The sequence below is a fragment of the Pseudopipra pipra genome, chromosome 1, assembly GCF_036250125.1.
Source record: "Pseudopipra pipra isolate bDixPip1 chromosome 1, bDixPip1.hap1, whole genome shotgun sequence".
Lineage (NCBI taxonomy): Eukaryota > Metazoa > Chordata > Aves > Passeriformes > Pipridae > Pseudopipra > Pseudopipra pipra.
In genome coordinates this window covers 91,198,499-91,212,648 of record NC_087549.1, presented here as the reverse complement: position 1 = coordinate 91,212,648, position 14,150 = coordinate 91,198,499, and the positions used below count along the sequence as shown (strand labels likewise).

Here is a 14,150-nt window from a genome sequence, read left to right as displayed (position 1 = left end):
GGTATATACATTCTTTGTTAGAGCCCTTTCTTGATGATGCCTGGTATCCCCAAAGAATATAGTCATAAGGTCAATGAATTACCACTTTGTACCTTAGCACACAGAGTGGGAAGTTCTAAATGAAACCAGAAACAATTCTGTTTCTTGGTTATGTGAAAGGTGATTTTATTTCAATATCAAGATAAGTAAATACTAGGCATATACAAGGCAATGAAAATGTTTATAAGGTTACAGACATTTGAAGATTTCACAAGTTTACAGACTACACCTCTGTATCTATATCTATTTATATTTATACATACACAATAGTCCAGGGAAATAAAATTTTAAAAGAGATCTGAGAGGCCTGTGAAGCTGTCCACCTGTCTTGCAAGTCAGATCTGTATTCTCATTGTCAGTAGTGACATCTAATTAGCATTTTTTCTGTATTCATTGTGTAATTGATGGGATGTATCACTGAATTCAAGTTTTTAGTGCTGTGCTATTTTGAACCTTAGACTAGACCATTCAATTTCTTCATTCCAGTAAAACTCACTTTCTACCCTGAGCAAGGCATAAGAACTCAGCACTGGTGAATGTGAGAGTTATATCTGGACACTGAAAAGTGTGCATAGAACCCTCTTTTAACCTGTAGAGTAAACATATTTAAGGAATGTTTTTGTGGTATTTTAATTTCTGCATATTCAGATAGAATGACTTGTATCTTTATGAAATATATTTTTATGCAAGACATTTACCACCCTTAATATGGATGCCATTACTTTTTAGCATATGGTATTCAGATTTCCAAATAACAAGTTACTATTATAAAAAATGGCATTTCTGTTTTTTTCCATTAGAACATAATTTAATGTACAGTGCTTCCAAGTGCACATGCATTGAAAGATGCAAGTGTATATAAAGGTATTTTAAACAGTTCTTCTTTCCTAGACCCCTAGCTCGGTATTTAATGAATGGAATGTTGATGAAGACAACACTATGGACAGTTGTGCGAAGATAAATGACTTGAGGATGTAGTCTATACTTGCAATATAAAAATGTAAAGAACCATCTACTCAACTACTTAACATATTTCAGTTGGAACCAACTTTTCCTGTATACAACAAACCAGAGTTATGAGCAAGATAAGTTCTTACCATAAAAGCTTCATATAATGGCACTAATACTTCCTCACCACAACCTTCAAATGAGTTAGGTAATATACCCCGAGAAGCTTTGGCTTTTTAGATTACTGTGTTAAATTTTAAACTTAGACACACTGCCTGACCTTACTGCTGCCTTTTCCTTCCTCTGTGACAGGACTTCTACAGACATATACCAAGTTATTCTAGTGTGCTTCATCAACCAAAACTAAAGCAAATCAAGTGCCCAAGCTCAAAACAGAAAACACAAGAAGGAGCCACCAGTTAGATTAGGCAAAGCTGCTGTAGAACCCAAACATCTGTCACTATGTAATCATGAATCCTTCATGATTAAGAATCTCCTACTCTTTCTGTTTCCAATGAGCTGATGCTAGATACTCAGACACTGATGTAAGGTCCAAAAGGCCAAAAAAAACCTGCCTGAAAACAATCTAATGAACACTTTTAGTTCAATCCAGGTTAACAAAAATTCCAAGTAGCATCAGATCTGAGAAGGAACAATTTAGTAAGCCAGAAACACAAAAACATCTCCTGCAAGTATGCATGTTCAATCAACCACACACCTGGTTTTCAGTAGTTTAATCTCAATTTTGTGGGAAATGTCAGGCAAGACAGTGAAAGTTGTTGCCAAAGTCAAAACATGGAATCTATTGTTTATTTTAAATCTTCTTGTTGTCATCTTATAGAAAGAATTTAGACTTGCTCGACAAGACCATTCTTCAAATTTTCTTATCTATTACTCCTCTCTCTTCTATCAGGTACAAGCTTGTCCATTGTACAAAAACCCACAGAAAATAGGCTGACAGGTGTTTAATACCCCTTTTCAAACATCTGTCACTCTGTCTGTGCTTTTCTAGCCTTCCCTTGGCTACCAAGACAAGTCTTTCACAATAGTATTGGAAATCTGTATGGTTCTGTATCCATTATAGAACCAGCTGCTTAGTTTGGTATAAATTTCAAGGTCGGCACATAACTAACACCTTCCTCTTCCATCAAAAGAATTATCTTTGTAAAATATTTACTGTCAAATAAGTTAAAATCTCTACTAAAATAACAAGAAGCCAAGAGACAAATAACATTGGAAACTGTTCTCCTGGCTTAAAAAAAAAAAAAAAAAAAAATCACTTAGAACACCTAATCAATACAAACAAAAAACCCAGGATTCACTATTCTCACAAGCATCAGGTACTACAAAGTAGTTGTCTTGCTTTGGAACAGAATGAGCTTCGCATTATCTTTGGTTTTACATTGAGCTAGTCTGTGTTGAAAGTTGTCAAATCAATCAAGAAAAGCGTTGTTTATGGTAAGCTACAGATAAAGTGACATTTTTCATAATCTGTGTTTCTTATCTGTTAATGTAGCTTTATTATTTTCCTTTTTTAGCATCACAAAGATGAGATAGTAATGAACTGAAAAGGCAAAGATGTAGCTGAAAGAAATTTCCACTCCTTCTTTCAATTTCAAAAGGCAACTAATTGACATATGTACCTGACTTCATTTGCATAAAGATTAGTCACAAAGCTAGTCACATCCTACCAAAGTAAAAGATGAGGGCAATTCTCAAGCTGATCAAACATTAACATTAGTAGGTAGAGTAAACCTGAATTTAACATTTACTGCAAATGGCAATATGTTCCATCTATGTACCACAGACAAAGCAATAATACATGACAGTTGCCAGCGATTACATCATATTTTGGACAAATATTTGTATATATCACCATGTTGAACTACAAAAATTGTATTTGTCTGATAACATAATACTGTGAAAATGCCCTAGAAATAGCCAGATAAAAATCAAAAAAGTAACAGGCTGTGGCATGTGTCAAAAATATATTCATGCTAGAAAAGACATCAACTAGTTGAAGACAAGGCCCTTAGCTTCCAAAATTGAACACCATAGGAAAGGCTTGAATTAGGCAGACAATCTCTGAAACCTAGATAAGGCGACAAACTATCTGTGTTCTTCCTACACTTATGACTCTTCCAAAGAAAACAGCAGCAAGAACAGATAAACTGAAAAATAAACAGCCTGTTGGGTTCACATAAAATTAACACTGTAAGATGTAGAAGTGCAACAGTTCCTTACTAGTTTCACTTAATACAAGAATTACTGTAATTACTTGCAAACATTGAAGTAGAAAATAAAAATAGATTTTACCTTTGAAGGTCTCCAGTTCCTTCCTGTTGGAGAAGAGCAGAATAATAGTAATAAAAAAATTAGAACTACTACAGAATTTATTTTACAATCTTTAATACTCATTAAAAGATGAAACCCAAAGAATTTGATTATCATTACATATAAGGGTTCTATTACTACATGAGTTTATCTAAAGCAAATAAAATCAACCTGTTCAGAAATTAGGCTACCACCTATTAAAAGCATGCACAATTATAGAAATATTGCACATTTATATCTAGCCACATAATTTCTAGATACACTGCTTCAAAAATAACAAAGACTTTTCAAGGCTTTAGGTATTAAAATATCCTTTGCTTAGCAGAGCTTTGCCAATTTAAAGCACAGTGAATAATGATTAGTGTCCCATTTTCATCAATGCTATTCAAAAACATTTTGGCAACACTGAGGGAGAAAAATTTGACAATATCACTCAGTTACAACACACTTTAAAGGCAACAGAGACATACAGTGATATTCCTCAGAGGAGAGGATTTTAAAGTACAGAATATGACAGATAACCTACAGTACTCACATACCAGAAAGCTAAAAAATGAAGTCAACAATAACAGTATCTTTTTTGCCTTCATACTAATTTAGTAGTTATGCAATTGTGAATGAAAAAGCTGTAAAACTAAGAGAAATATTTTCTCTTACTTTCAAGAAATTGCAAAATGCTCCATTTGCCATAGCTAAAAGGTAGTGATTTCTCATGATCTAGAGGTTGAAGAAGAATCAACGTAATAGCTTAGCTAAGGCAGAATGCTGGTCTTTCCCTTACAAAACACTAACTTACATCAAACATCTTTTCAGTCTGTGCCTTGCAGACTGTCTAGTTAAATTCTGAATTTGGAAGCAAAAGTGACTGTAAGAAAAATAAATTAAAGGAAAAGATTGAACTAACAGTTGCTCTGATAAATGATTCTATTCACTATCCAAAGACTAAAGCATGCTTCAGTTATTACTGAGTCACCTACCAGAGACACTATTTGACAATACATATGCTATACCATAACTTCTCCTCCCTAACAGATGATGCAATTCTGCATTTATTCTTGCATCAAGAACAGACAAAACTGTTTCAAACCTGAAACAATTTATTTTCTAAGCAGGACAAAGTATTCTAAAAGAAGAAAGAGAATGCATTTACCTCCACATTTTCAGTGAACATCCCACTTTTGTCACCAAATGTTAAATACAGGTTTTCGAGAGAATGCATGTTCTACCAGGAAATAAGTTAGTGTGATTCACTGTAGAGAAGACTATTAGTTGCAACTTCCTGTGAGTATCTATTTCCTTTCCTGCTTCTCCTGCATCCCTTTCCCAAGCTAGTTTTTCCTTTTTTTACCAGAAAAAGAAAACCTACTTCACAATACTTAGTGATTTGCAGGTGAAATAACATTGAATGAATTAACATGAATTCACAATTAACGTTGTGAATTCATTACCCTAATGAATTTTTCCTACCCTGTATACTCCAATTCCAAAATTCCTATATATTCTCACAAGTTGCATTCCTTATTTTTTAGTAATGGCATAGTAGTTGAGAAAACAACAATCATAGGAAATGGTTGTTTTCCACAGACTGAAACCAAACCATACTGAGGAAACATCTTGTGAAAGTAAGAGGGGAAAAAAAACTACACTACTTGCACTTAAAATCAGGAGGTCTTATGTCACTTGTCTACAAAAGGGAAGACAAAACAATTACTGTCATTGTGTTCAAATAGGCTAGCAAACAAGACGGTAGCACAGTAACCAAGTGACAGTCACTGATTTTGCCTAAACCCCCAGAACTTTCCTTTTCAAAATCCATCAATATTTTTAGGGTTGATACATTAAGATGCTGTCCCTATATCCATATACATAATTGCCATTTGTTAAGAAAGTTGGAAATGAATATCTGGTAATTTTTTTTTTCCAACACATACCCCTGAAAAATTTAAAATATCTATGATTAGCATGCAGTAAAAACACAGATTTGAAATTTAAGGATCTGCGTTTCCTAGTATCCTCATACCAATTCAGACCCAAAGACTGATGAGTCTGTATTTTAGGCAGCATGAATTGAATCAATCACATCTTGCGGTTTCTCATAACACTTTTAATAAAACATACATTTAGAAATATATACTAAGATACATGCTTATTGAAAATATATTCTGCATCAGCAACATGGAGGATTTTTTTTTTTAAATTTATTAAGTCAAGTTACCCAAAGCTTGAAGTTTTAAAATTTTAATCCTAAAATCTTATTTATCATCACCTTGTGTAAGAACATGACACTAAACTCAAAAGTGCAAAGGAAACTATGACTCATAATGATATTGGAAAAACAAATGGCTTAATACTATATCAGTACATTTTCCAGACGTGTAAGAAGTTCTAGACAGATGTACAGAAAAAATGTATTACAAAGTGTTATCTTTCTCCCCATTATAAGTAAATAAATTTTTTTTAATGTATTGATAAACTGTCAGGAAGAAAATACCTTCTATGTCTTCTCTAAGAGTCTAGAGACAAAAAAATCATCTGCAGAATGCATCAAACACATTAAGAAGCAAACTACATATTTGGAACACAGACAGTGTAAAGAAACAGCAGTTAGTCTGAGTAATTAAAATGAAAAAGATTAAACTGAAAACAGTTTTGGAAAAGTCACCTTCAAAGTGAGGTTAAAAGGCAAGCAGGAGGGAAAACTTGCTTTGGAAATAGCCTGGATGATTAGCTAGGACTGCTGTCTCTTAGTATTTTAGATCTTGCCACATTAAATCACCAGCTTTGATGCTATATACTGCACATTTTTTTTTGTATTTGCTGCTCTTTAAATTGTTCATTCTTTGAGATAATTTTTCACATCAGCTTCATACAAGAGTTACATCAGCAGAGCTCAGCCTTTTGATGGATAGCTTACTAACAACATTGTACTAGAAGACAAAACTGCAGAACAATGAATCATCACAGCAGAAGACTTCTGTCAACTGCTTCAGCTCACAGGTGCATTACCCTATACATTTTTTCGACAGTAAAAGGCTAGTTTTTCCCTCTACCCCACTGGCCAACTAGATTAAGGTAACTGAAAACTTTCAATAGAGAAATGCTCCTGGATTTTACAGAGTTTTCATAAAAAAAATATAAAATAATTCATGCAGTTCAGAGACGGATGAGATAATTCTTTGCATTATTATTAGAAAAAAGACACACGCCTGCCTTGCCCCTGGCTTGGCTACACATGAAGACTCTTGAAGCCCAGTGTGGGCTTGTCAGCATCTGCCCGGGATTAAAGGAGTTCCCATGCTGAGTCTAACACTAATCAATACAATCTACTACTTGGCATCTGACTATATGCTCTTTTACTTCAGCTACTAAATTTTAGGTTAGTGACAACAAATCCGGATAGTTACACAAATAAGAATACATTTTACTTTTTTACAGTTAACAGTAAGCTTTGACAAGAAAGGATTGAATTAATAGTTACATTATAATGTAAGTAGTTCTTGTCATTAAAAGATTAAGTTCAGTATCTCTGAACAAGAAAAAAGGTTAAAATAACTGGCTAAAATCTAAAATAATCAGACTATAAAGGCATGAAAGCACTTCAAAAGTAATCTTGCTCTGTATGCAGTGCAACTTACGAATCCCAGCTTCTTTCCTGTGAGGTAAGAGGCCATACAAGCTCCACTGACACTGAAGTTTTGTCCATGAAAACCCTATGGCTACACATAGGCAATAATTTTAATCTTCTGCCCTTCCAGTTGCTTTTTTTCATAAAATATGCTTGTTTTCATAAAATAAAGGGGAGAGGGGAGCACATATACTCTGTGAAATTCTATACCCCTCAAACTCAGTTACCAGTTTTTAAGTTACCTGGAATGTTCTGATGATCATGCTGACAATGGTCTCAACTTCTTCATTTATAAAAAAGTTGAGATTCAGGGTTTGTGGTAAGAAAATATAATTTTGGAGACAACAGGTAAAACAAACTGTTTACAATATATAACTAGTCCCAAAGAGCAACTGGTGTGACCAGTTAGAAAAGTTAGAAGGGAAATACAAATTTCCAGTCACCCTCCCATTCCCCTCAGGCTTTTCATTGAAGTGTTGGAACAACTTTGCTCATCCTGAGCAGAAGAAATGGACGCTGGGAAGACTATACTGGTTATCATTGATGTACAAAAATAAATCCAGCAAGAAGAATATGGGAGGAGAAGAGGCAAAACCATCCTGCTTTTAGTTACTGAAATCAATGGGAATTTAGTTTGTTCAACAAAAGTAAGAACACATTCTCAGGTTCTACTGTATCTTGTTGTAACACTAAGATCAATTTCCTAAATGTAACAAAACATCAGGGTTTTCAGTTAAATACCTAGAAGACCACAGAAACACCACATTCTTTACACAGATGCCAGCAGCCAGAATTGACAGTTTTGAATTTTATATTCAAGAAGAGAGTAGGCAGATAAGAAAGCAACAAAGTCATAAATGAATGTCAGGAACAATTTTATAACACTGCCTCTAAAAGTAACAGTCAATAAATTCTAACTACTAGACTCATACATAAACAAAAGACAATCTCAATATGAATGGTAAAAATTGAGGACTAAATTTGAAAGATTTTGCAATAAAACATGTTAATAAGTGTTGAGTTGTAAATACTATTTACAAAAAATACATTTAAAGAAAGTACAGATGCTCGTGTACAAATTAATTGAAAAATATTTATGGCACCTAACAAGATCCAAAATAAAACATGAGAAATGCTGCATTTCACCTGCTTGTCTGGTACAGTTAAGCCTTCAAAATGATACAACAAAGAAAAATAAATTCCTTCCATTGCCTGACTCAAGCTTTAGTAAGCTAAAAAGCCATGAGATCTTTCCTCTGGGACTTTCCTCTGGATGTCAGCAGAGGTAAAAGTCAAAAACCTCAGAACTCAAAACTTACGTCACTTGCATGGTACACAGAAATAATTCAAGTACTGGGTTTTTTTGTACTTAGTATTAGCACTCGTGACAATGATACAAAACTGTTTTCCTTCCACACAAGATTCCTCAAGCACCCTTTTCAGATATTGAGGCCAACTACTACTTTGAAATACATTTGAGATTGAAATAATGGAAAGCCTTTAAGTACTGAAAAATCAATAAAAACTAAATCTACTACTAAAAGACTGTTGGAATTAAGCAGCAGGCAAAGGTTTCTATTAATCTGAAGAAACACTGAAGACAGGTCAGGATTCTTCACCATCAATTTTGAAGTTTTATCCAGTAAAAAAGAGCAAAGAACTAACAGTTTAAATGATGTTGCAGTGGAGATTGTTTTGCTTCCATATTCATGCAATACAGAATCACAGAATTCAGAATATGCTGACCTGGAAGGGACCCACAAGCATCAAGTCCAACTCCTGGCCCCGCACAGATACAAATGTAGCTGAAGTCTTTCCAGGTCTTCCAGCAAAACTTCCACATCAACTTCAATCCAGAAGATGGATTGAAGCAAATTTTAGTAACAGAAATTGCAACCATTAGCAGCTGGCAAGCAAGCTAATAAATACAACTAAAAACAAATAGTACTCTAATATACTCAGTAGTTTCAGGGTAGATTGAAAGCATTTTTCTTTGGATATTTCATGAAAAAAGAAACAAATATTTATATTGACGAAGAACATTGGGGGTCATCTTTCAGGCACTATCATTCAAAAGGACAGTAAAAATGAGGGAGATGTTACTAAAACCAGAAGAAAATGGTAGAAGTAAAATCATTAAATGCAAGTTTCATCCTCTGCTAAGAGGCTGATACAGGCCATCTAGCATTGGAACCACTCCAAACTGGAATCTGAAATGTGGAATTAATGCTTAGCTCCCTCTAAAAGCTTATACTTTCAGATCTAAGATTTTGCACAGGACCCAGTTTTTACGTTTTTGCTTTCATCCTCTTGCTATCAAAAAAAAAGGACAGTTTTTAAATTTAATTTTTTTAATGTTTTAGTATGCAATGTCACTGGATCACTAAAAGATAAATGTATCAACATAGTTTATTTATTTTTATCATACAACCACAATTTTAGGAATCAAAGTTTAAGCTGAAATTTGAGAAAAGAAATCTGGGACAAACTATAAACAACTACAAGCTCCAAAAAAATTTGAGAAACTACAAAGAATGTAGGGGAAGCTGAAGTTTAAGAGAAGGTACAAACAATTCTACCATCGAAAGCTACCTCTGCTGTCAACTCCACCTATCTTTCCTAGAAAGAAAAAGGGTTCCTGAAAACCTGGTTTTGGTAAACATCCACACAAGAAAATGTAGACCACCTCTTAACTTGGCCATCAATTTCCAAGCATTAAAAAGGAGAAAAATTCCAGTATTTAAAAACTGGTCAAGCTTTATTCACTAAGTGACATATCATACAACACAAGTCCACAAAAACAAATAACTAAAAAGAGCCTGTAACCCCATATGCACTCTTTACTTAAAATGCTGGATGTGATTCCATGCAGCACAAATGCAACTGTTCCAGAAAGAAGTTACAACTTGTACCTCTTCAGACATCCTCAACACATCCCTTTGATATGGGAATTTAAAATCTCCCTCACAGAAGTGTAGTCAATAAATGCATTTAATACATTTTTTAACAATTTTTAAACAAATTGTTTCTTGATGTAAGTGGAAAGGAATTATTAAAGATCTCAGGAAATAATTCTTAGCAAAGAAAGAATTTATCAGGAGGCACAACACCGTGCTTAAAAGCAGAGGATGAATTTTAGTGTGGTAATGACAAGCACCTACGCCCCATTCTTCTGCCTCTAGCCACAATTAATTAATTACTTACGTAAATAATGCAGTTTTGAGGTGAGGGAGGGTATAAAATGATGATTAAGGCAGTCCTAAACCATCTGTTCCTATTATTGGTACAGTAAGTCTGGACAAAGAATGCCTGGTATTAACAGCTTGACAGGATTTGCAGATTATGCTCACTAACAAGCACTACATAAAGGTAGAGATAAATTATGCAGGACTGACATAATGTTTTAACTGTTTCTAGATAACATTATTAAAAGGTGCTGTAAGATACAGAGGATCCAACACAAACATTCAGTCTTTAATCACAGGTCACAAAAGCCAAAGAAAAATCTTTTATATTCCTTCCTATTCAAAAGAAAAGAAAACTGTAAAGAGAAGTTATGCATCAAATCTCTTTGCAACAATGTCATTGTCTCTCTGCATCAAAAAAAGACCAACAAAGAAGAAGGGCAAAATTAAAATAACTTCAAAGCGACAGAAATTATACTGTACATTCACACTTTGCAAATAAGATTAAAAAACTGACAAAATCCCTACAATCTTCAAATCTGCTACGTGTTCAGTCTTGGCCAATGTTTTCAAATACTTGAAGCACTGATGGGAGTAAATTTCACTATATAATGAAACAGCTTACTCCTTTGAATTTGATGTATGCAGAATACTGCGATGCAAGAGTTCTTGCAAGCAAAAGAAATTTCACGGCCCTAAAACTACTCAAAGGGAGCAAAATTATCCGGGAAAGTTTTCTAAAGCTTGTGCAAGCCTTTCTCTTCAGGATCAATAAGAATTCTCATTCCATGTGTCTGCCTAAATAAATGCAATAACTGATGGATATAAAATTAATTCCAGCCAGTTATCACCATGAAAACACTTGCTATTGGTTGTGCTGTACGCAAACTCATGAACAGCAGAATGGAAAAGATCTCTGCAATGTGAACTCTGCTTCGAGCACAGAAACTTATAGCACGCCTAATGAAAACTCAAAGCCAGTCATCCAATGCACAACTAACTGTCCTGAAGATAGTGAAAGTTCTGCACCCAACCTTGCAAAAATTATTATTTAGGTACCAAGGTACACAGAGATATCGTAGGTGAAAATCTATACCAGTACAAGACTGATCAAAAAGAATACGGCATGAAACCTTACCTGGATGAAAATTTTCATGAGAACTATGAAACATGTAGCTGGGGTCTTAGAAATAATTCACAGTACATTTAATGTCAGAAGATAGCTTTGTGCAGAGATACAGAGGTAAAGATAATATCTGAAAGCAAAAACCCCCTCTTAAAAACCCAAAAAAATCCCCTCCAAATTATTTTGGTGTGTTAGTGAGCAAATAACCATTAATCGTCCCAAGCTAGAAGGAACTTTTTCAGGAAGCAGAGCAGTCTAAATTGTCTGAAGAAGTTTTTTGTATTTATTTTTCAAATTTATTTTGGTTAGGTCTAAGACAAGACATCATATCTCAGTCCAACAACCTTTATTTAAAAAGAGGGATAAAATCTACAGAAGAAAACAACAGTAACTAAGACATTTTCTCACACACATCTCTAATGTGCCATAAATTTTAGACCCTTCTGAATGAGAAAGTAAATCAAACATTCTTCTCCCCTGAAGCATTAAAGCACCGTCATGGCATGGCAATGATGGCACCTTACAAGAATTATGACAATCTGTCCAACTCCTCGCCTACTGCATTAATTACCAAAGCTTGGGGTTACACATTATTTGACAACAAATAAGCCTTTAAAATAAAAAAATTAGAAATAAATATATGTTTTAAGAACACATTTTCTCTTCAAGTAAAGCATTTCTTCAGATCTCACCAGAAAGAAAAAATAATAGTCCCAGTAGGGTTTGCAATATTACTAAACATTCATCTCTTGAAGTATACTCTAGTATCAGGGTATATTTCAGTCTGGATTTTAGATTTCTACATTTATTTTCCTTCTATGTCAGTTCTCAAAGCTGACAAATACTGAAAAGAATGGCTTCTTAAACAAGACATCTTAAAGAAATTAACATTCAGACAACTATGTTTAAAGCCAAATGACACGCAGTAAAATTTATTCACTCATTTCCAGTGACGAGGACTTTTTGCTATTCCCAGTGTAGTCCTACAAAATGCTGCAGTTGGAGTTTCTACTTTTCAAAAAAACTGTGATCCCTCTGAAATGGATACCAATGTTAATAAGAGCTTCAGGACAGAAACATTTCATCTTACACCATAAGCCTGCCATTATGGGCTGCATTATAGGTGCACATTATAGGTGCATATGAAAAAACGACATAGAAGTGAGCTTCCAATAGTGCACCTGGGAAAGCAAGAATTGCCACAGGGGATTGAAAGAATACAGAGTGTTTTCTGCAACCAGAAACAGAATATCCTCAGTAGAAGAATGAAGGAAAAGGAAGAAGACCTGTGCTTGATTAAGACAGGAAACAAAACAACATGGTTTAATGCTACCATGCATGCAAACAATTGCAGCAAGACAAACTAGAGAAAACAAGAGTGGAATATAGACTTCATATAACAATACTGGTACCCTGATCAGTGGATTTAAACACACAAAAAAGAGAATATTAAAAATCCAGAGATAAGCACACGAGAAACAACTAATCCCCCCAAACACTAGGCTTTAATATAAGTTGGAAAACACCTTGGATTGATGAATCTACTTTGAAACTCGTACTCAACACAATGACAAAGGGGAAAAAAATGATCTGTCTGAACTGAAATAAAGTTGCTCTGTTTTACAGGGAGACCTGTTTCTGAAAATAAGTTCCCATAGTTACCATAAGCTGTGTTTCATAGGTTTAATGTTGACCTAAAGCATCTTTTTCTAAACCTTTCACATATATTTTTTTCAAAAGACTTAAAATACACAAGCTTGTAGTCTAAGCTCTACAGTGACTTCATAATAAAATTACTTTCTATTACATGTTTAAAATAACCACAGGTTCTAAAGTTCAAATTCATAATAGTTTTCATCCCTATATTGTCAAAACACATTAAATGCTTTTTTTTAAGCACAAAACCACTCACTCCCTGAAAATAACTCTCGTGCTAAAGAAAGAGCATAGACTCCTGAACTCACCTCATTGATTATTTCAGCTGGTATCATAGTAAAAACCCAAGCATCAAGGAGAGGAAGACAGGATATGAGTTCCAAACACACAATAACAAATCACACTCACGTTAACTGGCTGTTGGTTCTTCAAGTATCTACATTAGCAAGTGTCCTTCTAGTAATGAGCTAGCAGTTAATTTCTTACCTAAATAAATACAGGGGTAATGATCAACCAGAAATTACCTGTATTTTTCCTGTTTTGTCTAGATCTGACCAAATGTAATCAGCTTATAATTACACTAAGTAGCTTGCTTAGCATTCTATTTATAAAACTGATTAGACGCTGCTAAGCAGAGCAGGCAATAGTTTAACACTTTAGTTTGATGTTGAAAGCAGAGGTTGGGGGAGAGGGAGCAAAGATGGCAGAGAAAACAAAAAACCCTCAGAAAACTTTAGAAATATTATTTTAGAGATACAAATCTGTTGCTTTACACACATTTAAAATTTGTGTCATTTGATTAAATATTTAGATATTTATACAGATACATATCTATAGAAATACACATATATAATTTATATAGAATATATTTATATTTTTGAAGTTATTAATATTAAATATTTAATTACTTCAGTAGGTTTGAACAAGTGAATATTCAGACATACTAACTGCTCGTGAGACTCTTCCTGGAGAGAGAATATGGTGGTGCCCTGACTTGGGAAAGGGAAAATCCAGGCTTCAGGAAAATTACAGACCACTGCCAAGGCCCTGGTCTAGGTTAAGCTAACTGAACAGGATGTGAAAAACTTAAGGACATGACATGAGAAGTTGCTAGATGTGACAGATAACATAATAAGATGCTGACAAAAGCTACAAATAGCACCATGAGGGACGACTGGATTTCTCAGATGTTTAAAAGGGAGTTGGGTGAGAAAACAGCCAAATTCCACAGAAAACT

The 14,150-nt window shown here is 34.2% G+C and overlaps 1 protein-coding gene across 2 annotated transcripts in view; it reads right to left on the bottom strand.

Moving 5' to 3' along the window:
* Positions 1 to 14,150, bottom strand: part of DTNBP1 (dystrobrevin binding protein 1) — a 69,255-nt gene that overhangs the window by 36,223 nt on the left and 18,882 nt on the right. Inside the window, exon 7 of one of the 2 annotated variants that reach the window (XM_064665229.1) lies at positions 3,304 to 3,326. The exons of the other annotated variant lie outside the window; for it this stretch is intronic. Within the exon in view, the coding sequence (XP_064521299.1) occupies positions 3,304 to 3,326 (23 nt within the window). The remainder of the gene's footprint in view (positions 1 to 3,303; positions 3,327 to 14,150) is intronic. 2 annotated transcript variants of the gene reach the window in all.